Source organism: Columba livia, chromosome Z (genome assembly GCF_036013475.1).
Source record: "Columba livia isolate bColLiv1 breed racing homer chromosome Z, bColLiv1.pat.W.v2, whole genome shotgun sequence".
Classification (NCBI taxonomy): Eukaryota; Metazoa; Chordata; class Aves; order Columbiformes; family Columbidae; genus Columba; species Columba livia.
The window spans coordinates 56,291,387-56,316,289 of NC_088642.1; the positions used below are offsets into that span (position 1 = coordinate 56,291,387).

At 36.7% G+C, this 24,903-nt stretch overlaps 1 protein-coding gene across 2 annotated transcripts in view; it reads left to right on the forward strand.

The window, feature by feature from the left end:
• Positions 1-20,455, forward strand: part of LOC102093509 (guanine nucleotide-binding protein G(q) subunit alpha) — a 148,010-nt gene extending 127,555 nt beyond the window's left edge. For both annotated transcript variants that reach the window (XM_065045935.1, XM_065045936.1), the window contains exons 6-7: positions 9,098-9,251; positions 12,876-20,455. In XM_065045935.1, the coding sequence (XP_064902007.1) occupies positions 9,098-9,251; positions 12,876-13,066 (345 nt within the window). In that variant the 3' untranslated portion in view covers positions 13,067-20,455. The remainder of the gene's footprint in view (positions 1-9,097; positions 9,252-12,875) is intronic.
• Positions 20,456-24,903: the final 4,448 nt, after the last annotated feature.

A 24,903-nucleotide genomic window follows, 5' to 3' on the forward strand; every position in this document is an offset into this window, starting at 1 on the left:
CCTTAGAGGTTGTCTTTGTGCTCATGCCATTCTTTAAAACACTGAAGAATCCTACTTTTTTTGGTGGTGGATACCTGAATTAGTGTAGTTACCTTCACAGTACTTAATTTATACTGAAGAACAGTCTTGCAGTTTTATCAGAAGTAATGCTTATATGAAGGCAAAACAGGTTATTTAGAAAATTAAGGCTTCAGTACCTCAGCCACAACTGCAAATTGAAACTGAAGGAACTTCGTAGGGTGGTTTTCTGTGATGTTTCTGTGTTTTAGGTACTGAATAAAGGCACTGTGCAAGGATGTTGGTTTTTTTGATTGATGGAAAATTTTATTATTCTTAGGTTGTCCCAAGTAGGAAAGATCAACACTGTTTGGTTTTTTGAAAAAAGAATCCAGTTAATGTTGAACATATTAAAATTACATTAAAATAATGAGATTAAACCTAGGATAAATATTTTTAGTGTGAACTCATTTATATGTGTATGTGGTATGTAGATGCAGGCATACATGCTCATGTTTTGAATCTGGACTAAATACATCTGCAAAATAGATGAGTATCCAAAGCCTAGATGTAACTTACAATAGCGTTCATCAGTGTCATCTCTTAATGGGTGACTAACTGGTACAATGTTCCAATCGCAGTTGCTTCTTATGTGGGACAAAACCAAGAAATAACGTGAGGCCACAGAGTTCAGAATACTTTAGTCTTTATGGAGACAGTTATCTGAAGCACATATTTCATTTTTTCCAAACTATCACAACTGTCTTAATGTTCACATCTGACCATGCTTCCACTTCTCTTCCAGCACTTTGTGTTCCTTATTTGCAGGCTAGTCCTACATGGCTTAACGTGAAGGGCTGAAAGAAAACAATGCTGAGATCAGAGCACTTCTCTTTTTCTGCATCGTGAATAAATACTAGTTGTCTGTTTTTTTCACCAACATTCAGCAATCCAGAACAATTGAGCATAGAGCAGAGGGGTAATATGAACTCTCAGATAGAATTAAAATCCTCAAATGGTCTTCATAATTATGTAACAATAATATTTCCATGGGAAATAACGTCTCCAGAACTTGTCGTTTATTTGGAAACTAGAGAAAATAACACATTTATGACACAAAAAAACACCTCTGCCAAACCTTGCTGCTCTCTGTTCTGTATCTGTTCATACTTGTTCACACATACTCATATGTATTTTTTTTTGGTTTGTGGATAAAGAACTTCCGAATGTAAAGAATCAGTACTGAGAAGCATTTGGAAGAGCCAGAGCCTCTCACTCTTTTGTTGAAGTGGGTGGTTCTTAATGAACATGGGATGCTGAATGATTGCGAACCTGCTTGCAGACACTGCCAGAAATGCTGCTGGGAAATGTTGCTGTTGGCAGCAGTTGCTGGCAAAGGCGACTACCGCTTATTTTTTCAATAACCAGTGCCAAAACTGACCGGAGAAGGGTCTTTTTTGATGACAATTTTAAAGTATTTTCATTAATTTTTCTCAAAAATATGTCAGCATTCATGAAAAACTGATTATTCTGGCATTTATGTTAGTTCATCAAATTTTGGCATTTATTTATATTTGCAGCAATGTTTGGACCATGTTTTTGACCACTTTTTGGACTGCCTTTTTTTTTTTTTTTTTTTTACGGTATTTTCATGCTTTGATCATTGTGAAGCATGTTGATTTGCTGAACTTCAGCTCTCATTTGGTTCATGTATCCCCCTGCTGGGTAGATAAAATTGCCATGTATTTCCAAGCGCAGTGCTGCAGATTTCAGTTATTCGAGAGGTGAGAGTTCTTTTCCCAGGTGATTTAAGAGTATAGTTCTCATCTACAAAGATGTCTTCCCAGTCCTCTACCAGCAGCTTTTCTTGTCAGCCTAGTTTTCAGAGAGATTCAAGACCAGTGAAGAAAACAAAGGAATTGTTCCTGAGCTCTGTGTTTGAAGCTGTTTCTTACTGCATTTGAGTTATTCATCAAAACCTTTGTGCAACCATTGCAGTTTTTTCTTGGATGGCTCCTTAGCGCAGTATTGCTGCAAGATTAGACTTTATACTGGCAAGAAACTGAAGTGCCTCCAGTTCTGGTACTGTGTATACTTTTTTACATGGTGGTGGACTCTGCACTTAACCTCCCACTTCTGATTTCCTCTGTTATTTCCCAACTTCAGTGTAGCATCTCTATAACATTTCTAGCCAAGGAATACACTGTAGATCTTTCTGTGCAGCCGTGTGGTGGTTCCATTTAAGTAACTGCTGAAATCTTGTTTGGGGACTGGAGACATTCCTAATTAATATAGACTTTCGCACAAAAAACATTCACATGCACAAGATTTTGTAATGTAAAATAATACAGTCCATTACTGTGATACTAAACAACTTCTGAAATATTAACCACTGCTTTTTTTCTGAAGCACTGTTGCATCAGTACCTCGTCTTCTATAATTATCATCCCTGAATGCCCTTTCTCTCAAATAAACACCGGTTACCAGCACAAATGTAATTATATATATAGTGCAAGTTGTTGACTGAAAAATGCATCTTGTTTATCCCCTCACCACTTTCTCTCTTATCATTTCAACAAAATTCATTCTCTCAAAATTTGTGAAATCATTATTTTGTTAACAGACACTATTTAAATAACAACTTTTAAGACAAAAGTTACTTACTGCATTTTCGTTCAATATGTAAGTTACAGTATGCCCACTAGATGACACTCTAGAAAGTCTTAAAGACAATAAGGGGTGAAACTCCACACTACATTTTCTGTGTTGTTTCGGATTATATTGTACTTGGGTTTTTTAATGTCAAAGTACTACGTTTATTAGCTGGGAAATGCTGCTTTCCCTTCACTGGGTACCAGCTGATGCGGCTTTTGAATGCTATTAATATTTTAGTGTTCTTCAGGTTTTTCTCAGGATTTCAATTCTTAGAGTCAATTACTTAAAAATTATACATATTATACTGGTTCTATTGTTTCTGTATTTATAGATGTAATTGTATATTTTGTCCAGAGCAACAGGTAGAAAAGACAATTGTAATACCTAAATCCAAACTAGAAATACATCATTTTAGTATGAAAACTGAAAATACAGGATTTTTTTAAAAAAAAGGAAGTATACTTCTTTTTAATCTGTTAAAAATGGGGAATAGTAAGAGTTTGCGTTTAGCTGAAAATGTGAGTAAACATGGTTTTTATGTCTAGTTATATTTGTGTGAAGATTCAACCATCATATAAAAACTTGTCAGCATAAAATCTTTTGTATAGTAAGAGGTACATAGGAGAAAGAAATTTCATTTTATTTTTATTTATGTTTCGTACAAACATGTTTCTAGTCATGAAACTGGACAGTCCTGTGATTTGTAAATAAGCACAGCATTTTTTCTTGATGTTAAATAAGAAATTGGAATAATCATGTCCAAGATTATGTGATCTTTTTATAGCTAACAAATTTCTGTTCACTTGTGGAGTTTGTCTTGTGTATTTTATACAGTGTGTCAGAATGGTAGTTTTACATTGGAGTGGTGACTGTGTCAGGTTGTGTGGAGGATGGCAGAATTTTACGCTGGCATCTGTATATCATAAGGAGAAGAACTGGAGTAATGGCTGGTGATCTCAATATGCCTTTATGCATTTTGGGACTGACTGCAGACATAAGCCAGGGAATTTGCCAGGCCAGCAGATCCTGGGGGATGGTGAAAACAGTGATTCCGCTGCTCGTTTTGCCCGTGGCAGCTGCCTGCAAAGCCAGGGGGGCCACAGCGAGCTGTGGCGGCTGTGGGAGGGGGTTGCTGTGGAAGTTGTCAGCTGCTGGGAGACCCCTGAGCCAGCTCCAGCTGCACATTTCTATACATTAGTTATTCACAGGTTTCTCCCTGCAGCCTTTTCCATTGAAGCTGAAATGAGATTTGAAGACAGGGTGAGCTTGTTTAGTCTAGTGAAGGGGACACTAATACTTGCCAACAAATATTTGAAGTGTTGCAAGTGTGCCACAGAGCCAATGTAACGAATTATGGCTTGGGAAGTTCAGGTTGTATCTTAGGAATGTATTTTTCCATGGGGTGTTAGTGTGGGACGGGGAAACCAGAGAGGTATTGAGATCTCCATCTTTGCCAAGACAAAGCCATGACTGACCTGCTCACATGTTGTCAGTAGCTCCACTGGAATTAAAGACTAAGCAAAATAAGCTCTAGAGATGCCTTCCAGCCAACATTTAAGAGTCAATACTTTGCTTCCATTTCAGTGGTTTTTCAGTGGCAGAAAAACTGTATGTGTGTAATCATGCTCTGTATGTTCTCTTACATAATAATAGTAATTGTTGTCATCTAATTGTAGTTTTCACTAGTGGTAGATGTAGCCCTTACTCAGAAGCCATACAGATAACCAGACTCTAAATGTGTATTGGGTAGGAGCAGTATTGTGATACTAGGAATAGTCTGATTTTGGCACTGAACTGTAAATTGCTGTTTCTGATTTCATAACAAGTAGTTCCTGGTGAGATAAAGGCAAATTTCTTGTCCAAATAAAAGCATCCCAATGTCTTAGTGCAGAGTATGTAGAAGATTGCCTCTTGAGAAGAGCTACTTGGAAATGGAAGAGCATATGGTAATACTTTCCTACTCCTTTCCTAGCAGAACATCTGACAGCAAGATCTTGCTGATGAGTAGCTTTGCAGGAGTGCAAGCATGTTTGTAGTTAGAATTGCTGAATCCAGTTTCTTTGCATATTAATAATGCAAGAAGTTAATTCTCACAATGTTGATCTTCAGAGCTTTTGTTGGATATTTATCAGCTGCCCCCACAAAAGCTGAATGGACTTGTTCTTCATTATAACTATACTGAGTTCTTCAGTGACAAGTTTGGCAAAACTAGTCCTTAAATTCAAAATACAGATTGCAGTGTGTTCCTAGGAAGTCCATTGCGTTCCACATCACATTTAATCTTTGCGCTTCTTTTGTTGTGCCTGTGACTTCTTTTGAAATTTTTGACCCTTCAAGGTGGGAGTTGTATGGAGGGAACAGAAGAGATAAATCATTTAGGCTTTATTATGTTACGACCACACACCAAGAGATATAGCTATGGTTAATATGCAGTGAGTATCCGTCTTCTCTTCAGGGCATGTTAAGTACTTCGTTTTCTTACATTTTGGTAGTATTGTGCATATTATAAGTGCGGTTCATGGCACTAAGAAGATGCAGAAACAAACAGTGAAAACACACAACCTGAGTGTGAAGTTAGGTTGTCTATCTAGTAGATTTTTTCCCCTCCTCTGGGTCCTCTTGAGTTTCCAGCTATGATATTATTATTAAGTCTACACAAAATAAAATTATGAAAGAACTGGGGAAAAAACAACAGAACACAGAGTTAACATTCAGTTATGGATTTTGGATTTCCTTGGTTTGATCCTTAGATGTCTAAACTATTATGTTAATGTGACATATGAGTGCAATAAGAGCCCTATGATTTATTGTGCTGTCAAATACAACTGCCATTTTCCATTCAGAGAATCCCCATGGCCAATACAAATGCTAAAATAAGCAATATCTGTAAGAAGAAACAATAATTTTATTAGATACAGTCAGAGAAAGCAGGCAACCTCAGGGACAATTCCTTCATGACCCTGTTGCACCTACGATTAAGTGACATAGCATTGACCACAGGAGTCATTTAATTATACATAATGTTAGGTATGTCATGCAATGAACTGAAGAGGAATTTTCTTAATGAATATGTTTACTAGGCTTTGCAAGACACTTGTTAAATATACAAATGATATGAAATCTGCATTGAATCCCTGGAACTGGCTGATCTGTCTTATTACATATGTCATTTGTAAAGGCATATTTGTCTGTGGAACACCACAATGTGACATACATTCAGAGAAGATAACCAGTAATACCCAAAGTCTTTTTTCCACGTATCTGATGTAAGGCCAGAACATAACATTGTGTGTTTTTTTCCTTGAAAAGCATCATGGAAGTTCATAGACTTGTCAATTATGAATCTTCAGGAGAGTGACCTTTTTCTTAACTGATTCAGACAGCTTGTCATCCTTTGGCAACTCATTAGAAAACGTGTCTGCAGCCTTCCTGATGTCTTAATTCTCTGCTGTTTGCTTCATTCTGTAGATGTAAGTGCAGTAAGGGCCATTCTGTAGTGATGTATACTCTGAAATAATCCCTATACCGAGATAGTTACTGTTCCTTAGACCTACCATTTGGTGTGCAAGACTTCAGTGTCTTACCTTCCCAATATCCTCAGCTGGTACAGTGCAAGATCCTTGTACTGTAAGACGTAATTCTACTTCAATGGGTTCTGGCAATGTAATGTGCATTTTTTTATCATTTCCCACAATCTTCTGTTTAGGATGGGGTAATTTAATGAAAAATTTTGTTTAGGATGGGGTAATTTAATGCAAAATAACAGAGGCAACAGTCTACAGCTGTTGGCTTCTTTAAAGCCTGTTCTCCCAGTAGCAGGGACAGATTCAGATTTATCGCGGCTCCTCCTGGAAATACAGTTAACTGGATGACTTTTGGAGGCAAGTGGCTTCTGGATGAAATGAAGCTTCGACTATACTAATGAATACAGTGAAGTGCACAAAGGCTGGGATAATCTGGTAGTGGATTATTGCCATCAGTTACTGATGTCCCAAACTATGTATTTTCCCTAAAGCAGTTGAGCATTTCTTTCAGTTATGTTTGACTGCACATATTGACCACTTCTGTAAATTTCTCAAGGCTGTAATTATTTCCTTTGGTATAACATATTTTCCAAACAGCTCTTTTACACTGCTTTATTAGTAGGGTGCTTTTTTGGCATCCCGGATTGGTTTTGAATTAATTGAACTATCTCTGAAATCATGGAAACCTGCTTCATCTCTCATCTGTCTGTTGAGTGGAATCCTTAGTGTAAATATCTTGTGAAGGAGGGGTTTAAAATCATATGCCTGGAATCAAATCTGAAAGGACTTGAGAGACATTTATAACATGAAAAAGTAAGTCTGTGGAATGCAATTCATGTTATACAGAATTAATAATTATAATACAAGACATACTCTTCTTACATTGAAGACGCAACATTCTTTATTGTGTATGTTTCCTGGTGGTTTTATTATATGCAGCACTAACAGAGTTAATGTTTTAGCTGATGGGATGCCAGAAATTGTTTTAGGCATGATATCAACGTAGACTGCATACCTTTTCTTCTTCATCGTTTGGCATCCCTTTCAAACAGAAAATGAAAATGTTCTCTGGGTCTAATAGCAGTGTTTGCGAAACAGTTTTCTTGTGCTTTCCTGGGGGAATGGTAATAAATTGATACAAATGGATTTATTGGTTTTGTATATGCAATTCTGTGTTATGTATATGGGAAAAAAATCAACATTATAGGTGAAAACACTGCAGCTTTCTTGAAGGGTTTTTGTGAAAAGGAACACACAATGCACAAGTAATTTATTTGTGTTTTCTCTGCACTTTTCTTACGGAGAAGTTTTCAATAGCATATAAATGTACTCTGGAAGAAGACTGCTAATTGAGTCATGGGACCGTTTCACCTTCTGTGTGTCACATTAGAAAATACCAAGTGTTAATGAGTTTAGTTTTAAATTTGTCATTTAAACAGTAGTTTGTAAGATTACATTGCCTTCTCATTTCATCAACTGTGAAGGCGAAAGTCTGTCTAGTTCCCATTGCCTTTCTGTAAGGCGCTGTTTAGAGAACAAGTATATATAGAATTTTGAGAAGAAAACACGGTCTCATTAACAGCCAGTCCAAGGACTTAGGCCTCAGGCTCAGCTCTGTTGACATTTCAGTTTTTCTCCTTTCTGAATGAAATCCTGGCACCATTGAAATGTGAGTCATAAGAACTGACTGCAAGACAGCAAAGGTTTTACTTCTTTTCCTTAGTTTCTCAGTCTATGAATTCAGCTGTTTGTGTTCACCTACCACTGCAGCATGCAGTAAAGTTTTATAAATTGCTTCTAGATTCTGTGGTGACGTAAGAGACCAAACCATCAACTGCTACAAAATGGAAATTTTTTAGTGTTTGGGTTTTTTTTGGGGGGGGTGTTGTTTGTTTGTGTTTTTTTAAAGTTCATGTTTGTCATGCTTATGTTCATCTCTTTAAAATGCAAATTAATGCAAGCAAGGATACACTTGTTGTAAGACTGAGTTACCTGATCGTTTGTTGTATGGCCCAGAACAGCAGAATCTGCAGGATTCACCCTGCTGTCGTTCTCTGGAGCCCCATTTGATGGTGAAACATGTTGTTTTCAGGGTGCTACAGCTTTAAATAATAATAATAAAAAGAGTAAGTTAATTCCTTTGTTTTGAACTCAATATGTTCTGACTCTGAAGTAATAGCATTATGTCAGCCCAACAGTTCTCAGAACTGTATCAAACCATAACAGTTTTACAGGGACAAAAAGGAGATACAAATAGAACTGTAGGCTTCACTCATATCTCAGCTATAATGCAAAGTGGCTTTCAGGAGCAATTATGCAATTAAAGTTAAGGATAACGCAACAGTGTTAGAGACAAATCTAGCTATTTACAGATTTTTAAGACTTTATGTCGTAAGCCTTTGGTGTTGAGGAAATGTTCTCAGCTTTGAATTTTGCTTGCAACTATTTTAAAGGTGATCTCTTTCTAAGTATTATCTAACTCTTCATTTAAAGTTCTGGGAAGGCCCATGAAATAAATGATGTTCTTAAACCTGGAATTGGTTATTGTGTCTTGTTGTGTTATAGTTCTCTCTACCATGAATCACATGCATATCAATACCTGCCATTTTGTTGTCTGGTCATAGCTGTGTGTACTCAGACTTCACAAATATACCTGTTGCAGCTTCAGTGTTCATGACCTGTGTTTTAAAGGATACCTACGCTTGAGTGGTTGAATTTGCAAAAGGAAAATGCTTGCATATTTAATGAACTGCTTACTTATTAATTTAATTTAATTACTGGTACCTTACATATTGATAGGAAGGTGCAAACCATGAAATTAATCTATTTGCCAGATAAAGTGAAATTGCATTACTTTCTTTCAAAAAGTTTTTAAAAATACTTTCATGACCACAAAAAGTCTGCTCTTTTTTTAATTGCAGAATCGAATGGAAGAAAGCAAAGCACTCTTTAGGACAATTATCACATATCCATGGTTCCAGAACTCTTCAGTCATTCTGTTCTTAAATAAAAAAGATCTCTTAGAGGAGAAAATTATGTACTCCCATCTAGTTGATTATTTTCCAGAGTATGATGGTAAGTATAATGACATCAGAGCTCATGCTCTATTTATACTGCAGTAATGACAAATTGTAAAAGTCTTGTCCAAATACTAGACAGATACATCCTTTGATATATTTTGCTATTTTAAAAAAAAAGAAAAAAAAAGGTGCTTTGCAATTTTTAATCATCTAGATTTTTAAATATGATTGAACTCTTGTGGGATTTTTTAGACTGCTAGGATTTCATTTTATACATTAATTATGGGTAGGATGGCAGAACCTTTGGTGGGCAATTGTTGACTTTTGTTGTCCTTTTTCATAAGTTGGGGTGAGGGTTTAAGCTGAAGTATAAATGCTAAAGCGAAAGAAAAACGTATTCCTCATTTTTACACAGTCTCATATCCTTTTTTTTGTTTTTCGAGTTTTGCTTTTGTGTAAGGGTGAATATCTGAGGGGAAGTGTCATAAGCTCTCTGTGGTGCTCAGAGAAATCAGTACCACTCCTTCCACCCTTTTATTGTACCTCTTTTTTTTTTTTCTTTCTGTTTTCATTTTACATTGTTTATGTGAAGTTTAACATGCTTCTCCATAAAAGAATTATATGGATTGTACAGCTCTTCCTACTAAAATTATACTTTCAGAAAGTTCTCCTGAGGTAAAAAGCTAAGTATTTTCAGGTAACTGAGATAACAGAAAAATCAAACTCATACAATAAGGGGTCAGAAGAACTAAATGTTCCTGTTTTAAAAAAAAGAAAATCAGTTTTGTCCCACCAGGGAGGGAATGGCAGATTTGAAAGCTGAATAAAAGCTTAAATCTCTCTCATGTACAAGTGTGGAGAGTAATAATAGGCAAAATTCACATTTTGTTTCCTGTTTAAGGGTGAAGGAAACAGTGAACAGCCTGCAGTATCAGACCACATTATTTACGAGTCAGTGTGAGTTTAGTTGCATAGTGCTATGCAGAAGAGAACTGGCAGTTGAGTAGAAATACGCTCATTCTTTTGAGTTTACTTCATGTAACAGTTTGACTAGATGACATCTGGAAGGTGAGAAGACTCTACAGTCTGCTCTGTTGTCACCACTCAAGTGACGATGGAATCTGTGTTAAACACTTGTCCAGAAAAAAACAGACAGAACTCAACCACTCAGCTCAGAGAAACCTTGTTTCTCCCGTCCTTTGCCATTGGTGAGGGGGGGGGGGTGGGAAAGATTATAGACTGGTAGGGCTGTTGGAGCCAAGACCTGGAAGTCCTCAAGAGTCTTTGTCTCTTAATTCTGCAAATCTTGCTGGACTTAACTCCATAGGAAAGGTTATGGTTTGATTTGATTTTTTCTGGGGGCAGGGTGGGGTCTGTGGCTTGCAGAGGTCACCATGTGGTCCCCTCTTCTGTCCCAGCACACTGGGGATGTGGAAGGTGGGAAGATTTGAGGAGGGTGTGATCAGGACCTGGTATTTTTCATAAGCATCACTTTTCCCATCCATTTTCCTGCATAAGGAAGAAAGTAGCATAGGCATGAGACCTGCTAGCCAAGATGGTGGATTGGACTGATTAAATTAAGCTAAGCAGTTCTGCAACATGTGTATTGTGACAACATTGGAAGGAGCACTGAGGCATGCAGAGGCGTCAGCGCATCGCATGAAGATGTCCTTGCATGGCTGGTAATAAAAGACTGACTCACAGACTGAAACGAAGAGCTGGGAGGGGGGGAGAGGACAAAGACAAAAAGTGGCCATAGCTGAGAGGGAAAGAAGAGAAAGATATCAATATATTACTTCTTATATTGATCTTGAATGTATCATGTAGACACAGTCTTCAAAAGCTGCTGATAAGGGAGCAGCAGACAGGAAACCAACTGATTCGTGTGGCAGTTCTTTTCCAAGTTTCCAAATTGCTTAGATCACAACTGCTTTGCAGTCTAAATTTACTTTACATTAGCTCATTCAATTTTTTTTCTAATATTCTGAGATCATAAACAGTCTTTCTCACCTCAATTTTCTATACTCTAACTTCTGTCAAATGAAAATTTGAATTACATGATGGTCAGTAGACATGTGGTTAGATAAGCAATTTTGGATAGAGGCTTTGAAGAGTGCAGTAGATTTTGAGAGGGTGCTCTGTCTAGCTACTATGAAACTGTTTAACAAAATTCTGGGAAGTTGTTTATAACAGTAAGTGGTTTATTTTGAAGAAATGTTTGTCTTTGAAAGTCTAGGAGTTTTCTTCGAAAATACTGCAAATTTATTTGTGGTAGTGTGATACATTGTTGCTGCTGTTTGTGTAGAGTCGCAGTGACCAGGCCAAAGGCTAAAGCTTGCTGATTTAGAAGCTGTGGAAGTGTTGAACCGTCCTCTGCTTATGATCTGTTTATATATCTAAATCTCAGGAAATGTGTAATCTGTATATGTATATGTATCTACATATATGTTCATGTGCATACATCCTTATATTGCAGACTCTTACTCCCCCTCCACATGGGTTTGCAGCACACCAGAAAGTATGCGACTTCTGCTCCAAGCATTCCTTACTTAAAATTTTATGGAGTAATCCAAATTGGAAATGTTAGCAATTGTAAGCTTGAAGTATTAAAAAATGAGGTTTATTATCTGATTGTTGAAAAATATATGGGCATGGGATATCCTCCAAAGTACAGATTTCATAACTGCTGGAGAGACAGAGCTACATATAACAGCTCAGCACTGGTATTTATATTGCCATGTAACAGAACCAAGACTAAAGACTTTTAAGACTTTTAAAGACTTTTAAGGAGGAGTCAGCACAGAAAACATGCATGTTCTGTAGAAACCCACATTCCAGAAGGAGGAGAACGAGGAAATAATGGCTTTTGGAAGGGGCAGTGGAATAACGGAATGGAATTAGCTTGTTGCTAATGTTCTTGCTCCTGCACTCTTCTTTTGGCTGTGAACATGAATTAATCCTCACTGTTCCAGGCTGGCAGTTATTGCTTTCCCTTCTCTCTTCTGTAAAGCTGAACACGTGGTTTGGTTACATAGACTCTGCAACCTTAATTCAGGTCTGAGAGGATCATTATCAAACATAATTTAGATAATAAGTGATTTGTTAGAACATGAGCCTTTTGCAATTGAACAGCTTCAGCTGGAGAGCACGTGTATTTTATTATCACTACAGTAAATGAAGTTCTGTTGGTGACTGTGTCAGACCAGCTCAGGATATAACTTTACTATGCTACCTATTAAAATTCTAAAACTGCTAAGTGTTGGCAGTGCTTAAAGAACTTAAGTATAATTTAAATATAGTAAGTGTAGACTGAACATTCACCAATGCTATTTACATTTTTAAAGATCTGTTATTATTGCTAGTTTTTAATTTTTCATTCTGTGCGGTTATAAATCTCCTGTTATACACATCACCTCTCTGAAGAAAAAGTGTAGTCAACAGGAAAAGAGCAGCTTTGACGTGATAGCTCTGACTTGATGAACTTCAGAAATTTCCTTCCATTTTTATTTTTCATAGTTCATACCAGGAAGAAAGCAGCCACTCTATGATAAATACTGATTATTAGAAGTTCCATGTCTTCTCTTACATGAGGAGCACAGACTAACTCTTGTTTTCTATTGAAGAAGTTCAAATATTGAATCAACTCTAAAAAAACTGACTTTATCTTCTTAATCATCAGGACCACAACGAGATGCACAAGCAGCACGAGAGTTCATCCTGAAGATGTTTGTAGACCTGAATCCAGACAGTGACAAAATTATCTACTCCCACTTCACGTGCGCTACAGACACAGAGAATATCCGCTTCGTCTTTGCTGCTGTCAAGGACACAATCCTACAGTTAAACCTGAAGGAGTACAACCTGGTCTAACTGTGCCTAGGAGGCCCTCCAAAACCAACCTGGCGTGATTAAAGATACACAAGAGGGACTGTATTATCTGTGAAAACAATTTGCATAATACTAATTTATTGCCGGCCTGGACTCTGTGAATGTCCACAGAGTTTGTAGTTAATATTATGATGTTATTTAAACTGTATGGAGGAAAACCAAAAGATGCTGAAGTACATTCACAGCACATTTCCTCATTTTTTAGGCAAAACCTTGTGACTCAATGTGTTTTAAATTCTCAGCCACACATTTTCAAAATATAGCAGTTTTTTGCTATTGAAGCAAAATCAAGCTGGTTTCCTCTTTCCCTGACCCTTTCTTTCTCCCTCCTTCCTTTCCCCCCATATCTTTTACAAGGTACAATGGCCTTTTTTTTCCCAGTTGTGTTCCTGGGTGAAATATTTTTTGTTGAGTGATTTGGTCAGGAAAATAATCTCATCAGAATTTAAGTAATCAGTCATTCTAATTTTACGGTATGTTCTTTCTTTGAAGCATCAAAAGTATTGATACTGTGATTTTTAAATTCGTGACATGAGTGTCTTCATTCTGTCTTCACTTCTGGGACTAGAATATTGGGATTGCAAAATAGAGTTACGGGTGTCTAGGGATATTCAATTTAACAATATTTTCACAGTTCAGAAAGGTGCATAGAAGACAGTAATGAAATAATTAAGACACAAGCTGGGATGTACGTGGAATTTGTTAGAACCTCTTTTCAATTGCTGTGTGCCATTTTTTTCTCTCTTCTTTTATTCACAAATGCCAAATACAAATGTCACAGACACTACATTTTCCCCAGTGGCTACAGCCTCAAACGGTGGGTTTTTTCAGTTGTGTGGGGTTTTTTTCTTAAGTTAGAGCTTTTTTAAGTGTTCTTTTTCCACAGTAGAAAAATTATTTTTATTGTATGAAATTAATATTGCCAAATCTGGCTTTTTATAAAACCAACGCTCTTGAAACATAAGAAACCAATTGAAATGCCAAACTGATGGACTGGGAACTGACCTGATTGAGTCAACTGCCAAATGATAAACAAACAGTTTCAGCTCATATGTTCCCTTTTTTAGAAAGTGTTCCATTTTCTAATGTCAAAACCAACAGTGTGAGAGAATATGCTACAAGGTGCACCATGCACACGCATGTGGTCTACTAATTTACAGACAGTTAAAATCTCTCCTTATGTCTGACATGACATGAGATTGTTTTCTGTAACAATATCAAGGCACCTTTGGTTGTATAACAAGAAACTATTGATGAGTGATCATGTTCAGGAACCTTTCTTGATAAGGTTGCTTGTTAACTGATTCACAGACATTTGATAGGCATTCATGCAAAATAGCCTCTCTCAGTGTTCTTAAGAAAAGATTTATTAATGTAAATGAAGCAGTGAGAAAATAATTCTTTAAATTTAAATGTGCAATTTTTTAACAACAAAAATGCAGCACACATTGATGAGCCTTTATTCTGCAGCTTAGGTTGAAAGGTGTTTTTTGACCAGGTGCATGATTGCTAGCAAGCTACAGAAAACTCAGAGTTCAGACACATAATTTGATTGATTATCTGCAAAGACAAGTAGCACGAGAGTGCGCTTAACACAGAAATTGCTGCCTCACAGCAGCAGATGGGAGGTGGAAAAAATAATGACTTATTAGTTGATTACCAAAGTTAACAATTAATACTAATGAGACGTTTTTCATTCTTAACCCTCTCAGCGCCAAAACAACAATAATAAGAACAGTCGCTATTTTTTGCTCCCTCTTAAAACACCTTGTAATTTAAAACTGGTTGTAGGTATAGTGCAATTTTGAATGCTATAATCATTGTACATACATCTATATATATATATATGGCAGCATCCATATTGGCTTTGTAATCATTAATTTTTGGCAAATTGAATGTGCTGTATTGATATGTATCTATGTAATTGTATTGTATGTCTTATAGCTAATTCACATTTTAAATAATGTTATTTTATTTACTTTTTTAAGAGAGAAGAATGTAAATTTTGTCAGTTTATTTCTGACTAGGGATTTGTTGTTGTTTTTTATTTACAAAACAGAAAAAATTAGTACAGAGCGGTACTAGCATTGTGCTGTATAAAATCATTTGCACATTCCTGAATAGAAGTAAATTGGAGACACCTAGACAAAGGCCATTCACATTCAAATAATGCTTAAATCTTGTCAGGGCTTTAAACAGGTGTAGAAACCAGTCTTACTAGAAGTATTTATTTCATTATGTCTAAGATTGGAACATAAGCTTTTAAATATAATTTTAATTTATATTTGGCAGATTCATGTTAGGTTACTTCTACTTTTCTAATAGGCTTTATTAGAAAAGGAAATTTAATTATATTTCAGACTATTGTACATAGGTACTAATGGTTACATGCTGGTGCCCTGAAAGTACCATGAATAAATACAGAACATCAGATCAATCAGTCTTTCAGAAACTGCAGAAACCTTAGATACAACAACAACAACCAAAAAGTCGCTATTTTAAATGATTTTAAGGAGTTAAAGCATTTTATTTAATAAAGCTAAAGCAGGTAGATCTAGATTATAAAAAGTGACACTGACATTCTGAATAATAGGGGATCAGAGCAGTTGCTCTTACTTACAGCATTACAAAATAGGTCCTGATCTTGCTATAAATGCAACAGAGCTTCTGTTTTCACAGTTCCACTGTTGATAATATCTCTTTTTTTAGCCTGGGAATACATTGCCCACACTGGATTCAGTGCTATAAATGGAACTGTAGTAAAAAAAACAAAAAAAAAGAAAAAAAAAGAAAAAAAAAAAAAGACAGTGCTGTCTAACAGAGGTTTGGGTTGGTTTGTTTGTTTAATTTGTTTTGTTATGGGATATTGGGTGGGGGAGAAGGAAATGTGGTTCTGAATTTTGTATAATACAAAACAAAAGTTTACTCATGCTTTATAGTTATATTGTGATTGCAGAAGTTTTCAAGGTTGTGCGCCACTGGGCTACTTCTGGTATATTTTAGGTAAGTTGAGCCTGTGGCAATGTTTAGATCATTTGAGCATGTTCTGGAAAAAGAAAAAATATTGGGCATGCCAAGGCAAGCTTTACATGAATCACCTAACACAGCATTGCAGTGTGACAGTTTACAAAAACGTTTTCTTTTTAAATGACACAGCTGTTCCCACTTGCAGTATATTCCATTGTAGTGGTGTCGCTGTTGTTTTAATTGGTGGTTTCTACTATGCCTTATAGTGCTTGAGTCCAGAAGTTTGTGCCTCTAACATGATGCTGAAGGCAAAAAACATCAAGACAGAAACCCTTTTAACTTTGCCAAAATTATGTGATTTCATTGAATGTCGTAAATCGGGGAGGAGGGAAGGAAAACGTCTTGGGAACCTGTGTATTCTATATGTTCACTAGCACAAGAAAGCTGTAATACATGTTTTACGGAAACCTTAAACGCCTTTTTCAACAATTAACTGGCGCTGTCCTTACATATGTAGAATGATGCAGCTATAAGGACAGTTTACTTTTTATAATTCAGACTCTTGATTGTCAAGGTGTATGGACTGTAATTTTTAATCATACTGCCACATGATTGTGAATCACTTTTTTAAGTTTGAAAGTGGAGAAGAGACTTTTATGCTGGATATCAGTCAGAATTGACTGCATGATTTGCAAAAACTCTAAATGGGAAGAAAAGGGCTGCATATAAAGACATTGCTAGACTCCCAGCCTTTGGTGGTAAGGTGCAAAAGACTTTCAGATTACTCAACCTCATAACCCTTTCCTTGTTACACATTCTTCACAAAAGAATGAAATATTAGGGGAAAGCAGAGACATGTTAACCGACATGAAAAAATAAAATTTACCCAATTAATTTATTATATGTGCTGCTGTTCTTGGAGCTCTGTGCATGGTTATCCTACCGATGATTACATATGTTAGTGAACCAATGTTAATATGCAGAGCATATTGACAAGGCCTACAAATGACCTACCTCTAGCTAAGAGACCAGTGAAGTGAATAAGTTTTGGAGAGACTGTCCTAAGTTAGGAAGTTAAAATCTCCTGGTGTAGGTAATTAACCACAGTATTGTAGAAATTAACACTTTTGTAAATATGACCCCTCTTTTAACGTAAAACACAAATTCTAGAATTTAGTACAGATTAAACAAGTAAAACCATCTGTCCCTGTCCTGTCCAGTTTGTTAGTTCGGTAGAGGTCTTGCAAAACCATACATTTAGTTTGAGGAGAGGAGCTACCAACGCTTCCTCCTTTTTGGCTTTTGGTTACCCGTAACATTTTGAGTTTTATCAGTCAAACCAGAAACAGTCCTGTGTAGTCAACACCACATTGAGAGTCACTATTTAGCTAGTTAAAGGGATTTTGGTGTAAGTTTCACTCAAGCTTTTTCACAGTAGCCACGCTGCAGGAAAGAAAGGAATAGAGGGAGATTTTGTGGATAATGTGAAAAACACAGTCAGCCAGATCCATCACTGTAAATCTGTTGGTTTGGGTTTTTTTGTTTTTTCCTCTCAAAATACAGTCTAAGCTGAAGTCTGTTGCTGGATTCCTCATTTACCATGCTGCAGGAAATCCTTTTTTGACCAAACTTCCTTTTTTTTTTTATTTTTTTTCTTTTCTTTTTTTTGCCGGGGGGGGTGTTGTCAGATACATTTTTAAATTTGCAGTATTTAAAAATAAAGATCATATTTGCTGTTCTTAAAGTGTCATTTAAATGCATGTATTGTGTGTTGTTTGAGGGACAGAAACAGGTTTTTTGGAAAAAAAACTAATATTGTACAGTTGCTGCCCCTCAAAAATGTTGCTGGTTGAAAATACAATATTTTTGGCCATAACTTCGTACCATAGTATTTTCATTCCTTGAACTTCAGCTTTTCTGAAATATTATTTGGGGTTATTCTCCCAAAATGCTTCTTATTATGATAAATGTTGACTAGATGCATTATTCCATTATTACTTTTTAACTATATGTGCTCTCTTCTCATTGTCTAAATATTAAAATTTCCAGAATATCTTTATTACAGCCAGAACATTCAGAACATTAAGGTTTGTTACAGTGGAAACAGACATTTGACAATATTATTAAAGGGGTTTTTTGGCTCATGTACGACAGAAACTCGGAAGCATGGGGAAAAATAAATAATAGTCTATATTTCACTAATAGAAAACTTTTGGAATGTGTAGACAGTGAGGAGAATTTCTTCAGCGTTTTGGCTGATTGCAGTAGTACTGCAAGAGTAAACCATTTCTTTGATCTTTTTGTTCACCTGTGTGATGATAATGGAGAAATGCCCACATGTTGCTTTTCTGGATTCTGGCTCATATCTGGTCAACAGTCAGTGGATCTCAGACTTTCATTACTAAAGAAACAGAATTTCAGGCCAATTGCAAAAATTACTTTGTTCTCTGTTGTGTGATCACAACAGTTTAAGGAAGATTCTTGGAGTCCAAACAGTTTGCCTAAGCAAGGATTTGAGTGAATGGTACCTGATTTTTCTTTCCTGTTGCAGATTCAGTAGGGAAGGATTTATTTTATCTTTATGTCTCAGTGAAGATAACATCAACAAAAATACAGTGTAAGTGGTGATATTAAGATATGTTAAATAGATGTAGAAACTATCTGTGTGATAAATTGTGCATAGATGTGATAAAACCTTACATCACATACTATGATTGTATCACCTAATTGCCAACCACTTTGTAGGATCCTGTCCCACACACCTTGGACTTCCAGCGTATTTGTAGACTACCACAAAATATACAGTTGTCAGCTCCTCAGGAACGCATCTTCTACCAGCATCTGTATTGAGGCAACTGGCCCCTCTCATAGCTACCAAAAAGAGCTCCCGGACCTCCTCGGTTCCCAGCCCGCAGCCATATGTGGTTTTCCCTCTCCACTTGGCCAGCCAGTAACCTGGGTGAGAATCCACACTCTTCTTGCCCGCTTCAGTAGTCAGATTTTCAGGGATTTTGGCCAATTTGGCTGATCAATGGATGAGACAAGTGCTGAGCTGACTGAAAGGAACAGGTAGAATTGTGTGGCCAAAAGGCTTAGAAGCTAGGAAAAAAGGGAGTAACGTTGCCCTCCCTTTAAAACCTAGTCCTGAGCAACATGCAGTATCTGTTAATAAAACCTCTATTTTATGCACTTTATTAGCTATTCTGGCTTGGAAAGATTGCTCTTTTCACTTTGAAGGGTCCTGATTGCATTTTTGTCCTGAAAAATAAAATATGATGAGGGAATGATAGGACAGGGAAAATTCTTCTCTCTTCCCCTTTAAGAATAACAAGTGTCTGTATATATAGTCTAAACCAAACTGCAGTCAGACTGAAGGCAACAAATCACACTTGGTGTTAGGGATGAAGAAATACAATAACTGGGCTTTCATTTGTCTCACAGGAAAAAAAAATAGTATTAGTTTCCAGTAAGAACTTGGAAAAAAAATTTAAAAATCCATCATAAGGTATTTAAAATGCGTTGTCACCATGCATGGCATTTAGGTCTGCTGTGTCCCTGTCCGAGGCAGTCCTTCCTTCTCCATTCATACTCTTCTATCACGCTCATTAATTGCCTCCGGCCATCGAAACAAAATATTTTTACAGCACTGCTTTATGCATGTACACTCTGGAAAACTTTCTGATCCTTGTGAGTTAAATGTGAATTGGTCTCCTAAAACTGAACAGCTGATGAAGTGTAATGCAGCTGAAGAAGACCACACTTTTTGCTTAATGGTATTTCATGTTCCTTCTGCCACCTTGTTCTGATTAATTTTTCTGTGTATTTCCTTTATTCTGTTTGCCATAAAGAGAAGGTTGCTTGACATATCAGATTTAGTTCTGGTAATGATTCAAGAGTTGCTTATACTGGCTAAATTAAAGAGAAATAGTGAAAAATAATAGCTTCAGAAAGCTCCTGCAATCAGGGGCAGATCCAATTAGCCTCGGGGGAACAGGTGTTTCAGAAAACAAAACTATAACACTGTAGCTGTAATACAGGCAACTGGAGGATATAATAGGCTAACGTGGGCCAAATTGGGCCAAAATACCCATTTTAATATGTCATTTTGCATTGTCAATAGAGAACTGTATTTGCCAAGATGTTACTGAAAATCTGCTTTTTTTCCTACAGTCCTGTATGAGGTGGTTAATGCAATGATCAGACTGGCAGTCAACTGGAGATGCATTAATTGGACAATAAGTTCAAATGTATTCTTGCAGAGATAAGTTATTACATAAGATTACTTTATATGATGCTAACAAAAAAGGACTTGCATGCAGTAAATATTTAAGATATTGCACTTTTATACATTTATTATAAAGAGGAATCACTCTCTCCCTAAAAATAAAAGTCCATTTATCTCAAGATGAAGTATCTGGAGTCTCTTAAAAACTGTCAGTTAACTGTGCACACAAGTGTGATTTTTGCATACTAGAGGTTAATCAATCTTTTATCACATGCTGTAGAATATTTGATTTATTCTAAATGCTGATTTGTGTCAATATCTTGATGGCTATTTTTCTCAGAATGTCATAGTAGAACCTTCACAGTTACTGATAGGACCTGATTTATTTCAGCTCAAGAAACTGACTGCAATGTAAAATCCATTATTGCTTTTTCTTCAACTACTTTAGAACTTCACTGTTTTATCTGACTTTGCCTAAGTTAAGCAACCTGAGTGTATTTGAGAGGCAAACAGCCAGATGTAAACATAATCAAATACTTTCCTTGCATAATAATATCACGTTTTAACACATAAGTCAATAATATCAATGTAGTTTAGCTGATGGAGGTGTTCCTCAAGAATTGCAACAGGCCTTTGTGGTAGTAAAACAGAGTAAATTACTTTTCTTCATCTTATATATATAATCACAATATTCAGATTCTTTACCAGACATCAGAAGTGTTCAAATGATATGACAAATATACAAATATTTGTAAAAACAGCTTAACTGATTTTCAGTATTATTTATTATGTTCTAGAAATTGTTTGTATCTCTTGTAGGAAAGTTTAGGAATTGTGGGACAAGAAGAAGGTTTCTGTGGTTATGGATTAAACAGGTTTAATATATATATATATATATATTCATTTCATACATGCTGATTTCTTTTCTGCTAATGTGACACAAATGCAACACCACTGAAGACAGCAAAATGTAGTTCTTAATTTAAAACCAGAGAACAGTATATAACTCTAGAAGGTGAATATAGGACTCAACCGAGATCACAGTGTTACAGTGTAAATGAGCACAACAAATTTCATAAGCAGAGAGAATAATTTCACAAGCTTAAATAAACTAGAGAAACTATTTTTGAATCATTTAGATGAGTGTTCACTTGTTCAAGATAAACAGGAAAATAAAAACTAGGTATGAGATACTTAGCTAGTATATCTCTAAGAGACTTCTTTAAACGTTGGTCACAAAAATTACAAGGTAATGCAGGTCAAGCGTTGCCTCTGCCTTACTCGGGTGTTCAAAAGTTAAGTGATACGTACCATTGCAAAGGGCTCAGGATGAATGACACCTCCAAACTGCAGCAGCATCATGCTGCAAGGCTTGGAAGGCTAAACCTTGCATCCCCAGTCACGCAACTGAAATTGATTTCACTGTTTGACCTGCACAATATGCATAGTTCAATTCTTTGGCATGTCTTGGAATCAGAAATATTACTGAGACTTCAGTAGCCTGGCGGATAGTCTTTATAATTCTTCACTCTTCTGTCATTGTAATGGTAATATGAAAGGACATTTGTCTTACGCTAGGCTACAAAACCAGAAGGCGAATTCCTTTTCCCAGCTCTCCAGCACTTAATGTCCTGATTTGCTGTCTTAGAAAGCCATGAATATGACCTTTATTTAGTTTTCTATTGCACATCAAGCAAAAGTCAGGTCTCTGCCACCAGAAATTAATGAAATGGCAGACAAGTTTAGTTGCCGCAGATTTCATTTCCTGCAATTGATTCATACTATTTTAGTCTTTGCTTTCAATAATTCTGTGCCAAATACATTTTAGAAGGAAAATAGATTCGCTTCTCTGCATGGAGGTCTGCTGAGTAAAAATTTTACTCCACTACGAAAAACAAAACTGCTTCTCAGAGGGGGCTTCTGTTAGAGCTGATCACCTGAAATTTCTCAACATTTACTTGCTAGTTTCAAGTTCTGTAAGTAACAGAGGTGGAAGCATTAGTGTAAAGAAAGCATGGACCTCCATCACTGACAGCAGTCCGTCTTGAGCAGGCTGGCTCACAGAATCACAGAATGGTTAGGGTTGGAAGGGACCTCTGGGGATCATCTAGTCCATCTAGTGTCAAACTCATTTTCACTGGGGGCCACATCGCCCTCACAGTTGCCTTCAAAGGGCCGAATGTAATTTTAGGGTGGTATACCCATGGAAGTAGTCACATTTATACCACACAGCATTTATATTGCACAGCAAACACTGTCACAGTGAATACCATAAAAACAAGCACTTAGCAGATTCTAGAAGTTGGATCATTCTCATGCATGACTTGCCACTGGGAAAGGGTTTGCAACTTTCCCAGAAAGTCTTAGTGTCTGATGTTTCTGCATTCAAAGTAAGAGCAGCATTCCCACTATTCTGACACATGGCTGATATGAGCCGCTGAATGCCGTGCAAAGCATTACTTTACCAGCTGCCCCTGAGTTAATATTCTTGATGATGCTAAACTGCTGCCACTTGACTTAGTAAGATGATGCTTTTCATCCTCTGCATCTGGTAGCTGAATGAGTCACTCTATTTGACTTGTCCAGTGAGAAGAGCCTCAGCTCCCAGAACGGGGTGCTCACAGGCAGACCAGCCTGGACAAATTGACTTACTTTTTCAACTTAGTGTGTTTCTTCATCACGATCCCTTCCAGAACTCTCAACTTCAGTGAGCTTACATTTGGTGCCACTGAAAGAGCAATTACCTAACTTAGGCACATTGGTCAGCTAAGAAGTGATATCCTAAGTTGCACAATGTTAAGTTTCTTCCCTGAAGAAAGACTCAATTTTTCAGCAGATTTCTCTTTTTCCTTCCCCTGTAAGCCTTGCACTCCATCAACAATCACACATCAAAAGTTTAAAATCCCATTGCATTTTTTTCTCTGCTTTGCATATGGCGTCAGGTAGTCTCTATGGTTGTTCATGTCAATTCAATCAACTTTTAAAAATAATGATATTTCCAAAAGGAAAATGTCTAATTTGTTGATGATTGGTATTGCAATAACCAGGCTGTTAGTGTCGTATTCTGACAGTAATTAGAGTATACAGTCTACAGAGCTTCAGTTAAGTACATCAACTAAAGAATATGTTGATTTTGAACACCTGTGCATCATCTACCCCTAACACTCCTGTCACATATAGCAAGTGCTGCGGTGTTGGGGAGATTCTGTCTGTTGGATCCAACAACAGAGTCTCTGGTTGACGTGCAGTCTGAGGGACACTGAAAACATATATTCAGATTATTATCAACATGAGAGAGGTGATTTCTTGGAGTTTCTCTATGTGTGACTGCTCTACAAGAAAAACAGCACTTTCCCAGTAATCAGAGATAATCAAGTTATGAAGAACATACACACATGCTCATCCCTCCCTCCATTAATATGACATGTGCCATCCTTTGTGTAAACCAGATGGCAAATTGGGTAGGGTGGGATGTGTGCGTGGCCTGTAAGTATTACTGCAACCAGAATTTATCTACCCATGTGTTGATAAGTTTGTGCAGAACACATCACAAACTAGAATTTCATTGCTTGCCAAGACTTAGGTCACTGAACTAATTTTTTACATTTTAGATAACTTCATATAATAAAACTGTGTATGTTTCAGGTTTACGCAGTACCCATTTCTACTTGGGCTCAGAGCTTTTAAATGAATGTTTAAATTTGCAAGCAGAAGGCATAAGGAAAAGCAGCGTCAAGTTTTTTGTTCTAACATCACTGTTTGTGTGAAATGCAAGAGAATTCTACAGGTTAATAGGAGAAGGGTTTCTCATCCATTATAGATCAGCACCTGCAACTCTACTACAGGTCTTTATTCAGTGAAGTACCTGATGTCACAAGTATATTTAGTCTACCTGCAGTACTTAAAAAGTCACACAATAAAAAATGTCAGAAAATGATAAGGGAAAGAGGTATGGAAATAAATGAGTCCTACAGGAAAGTTAATTATGTAAAATATAGGTAGAGTGCTAGTGGTCTCCTAGTTCTAGCACTGATGTGCCACATTGATTTATACCCCAAGCCTTTGTGTAGCTGTAATAAATACTGTGGTAAAATGCTTTACCACTTTAGACTTTTCAGACATCTGTGTCTCGTTTTGACTTGTTCCTTCACCACTAATGGGTCCTCTGTCAGACCCGGATATGTCTTCTGAATATCTGTCTGTCTCAATTCCACCAACCCTTTGAAATCAAATATCAAGTTTCTATATGACACCACGTCAATATATTTCGCCTACTGACACTAGCAGACACCAGTTGTTGCAGAGGCACGACCATGGAGACAGGCTCTGGGAGAATGCCGCAAACTGCATTCACATTGGTTTCATCTGTTGACTTTATAGATATTAAAATGGCTGTTTGACAGAAAGTTAGTGAAAGGCTTACTGGACCTAAAAATATACAGAAACTCAAAGCCTACAATACTGAACAGAAAAAGTAGCAGACTTCATTACAGCTCAATTTAATGTTTTCCTTCCAAAAATAGGAAAAAATCACTTTTAGATACAAGTCTATAATTTTAGAAGTTCTGTTTAGTTTACAGTATGGATAACTTAAGAAAGCAAATAGCATCTTGGGCTGCATCAAAAT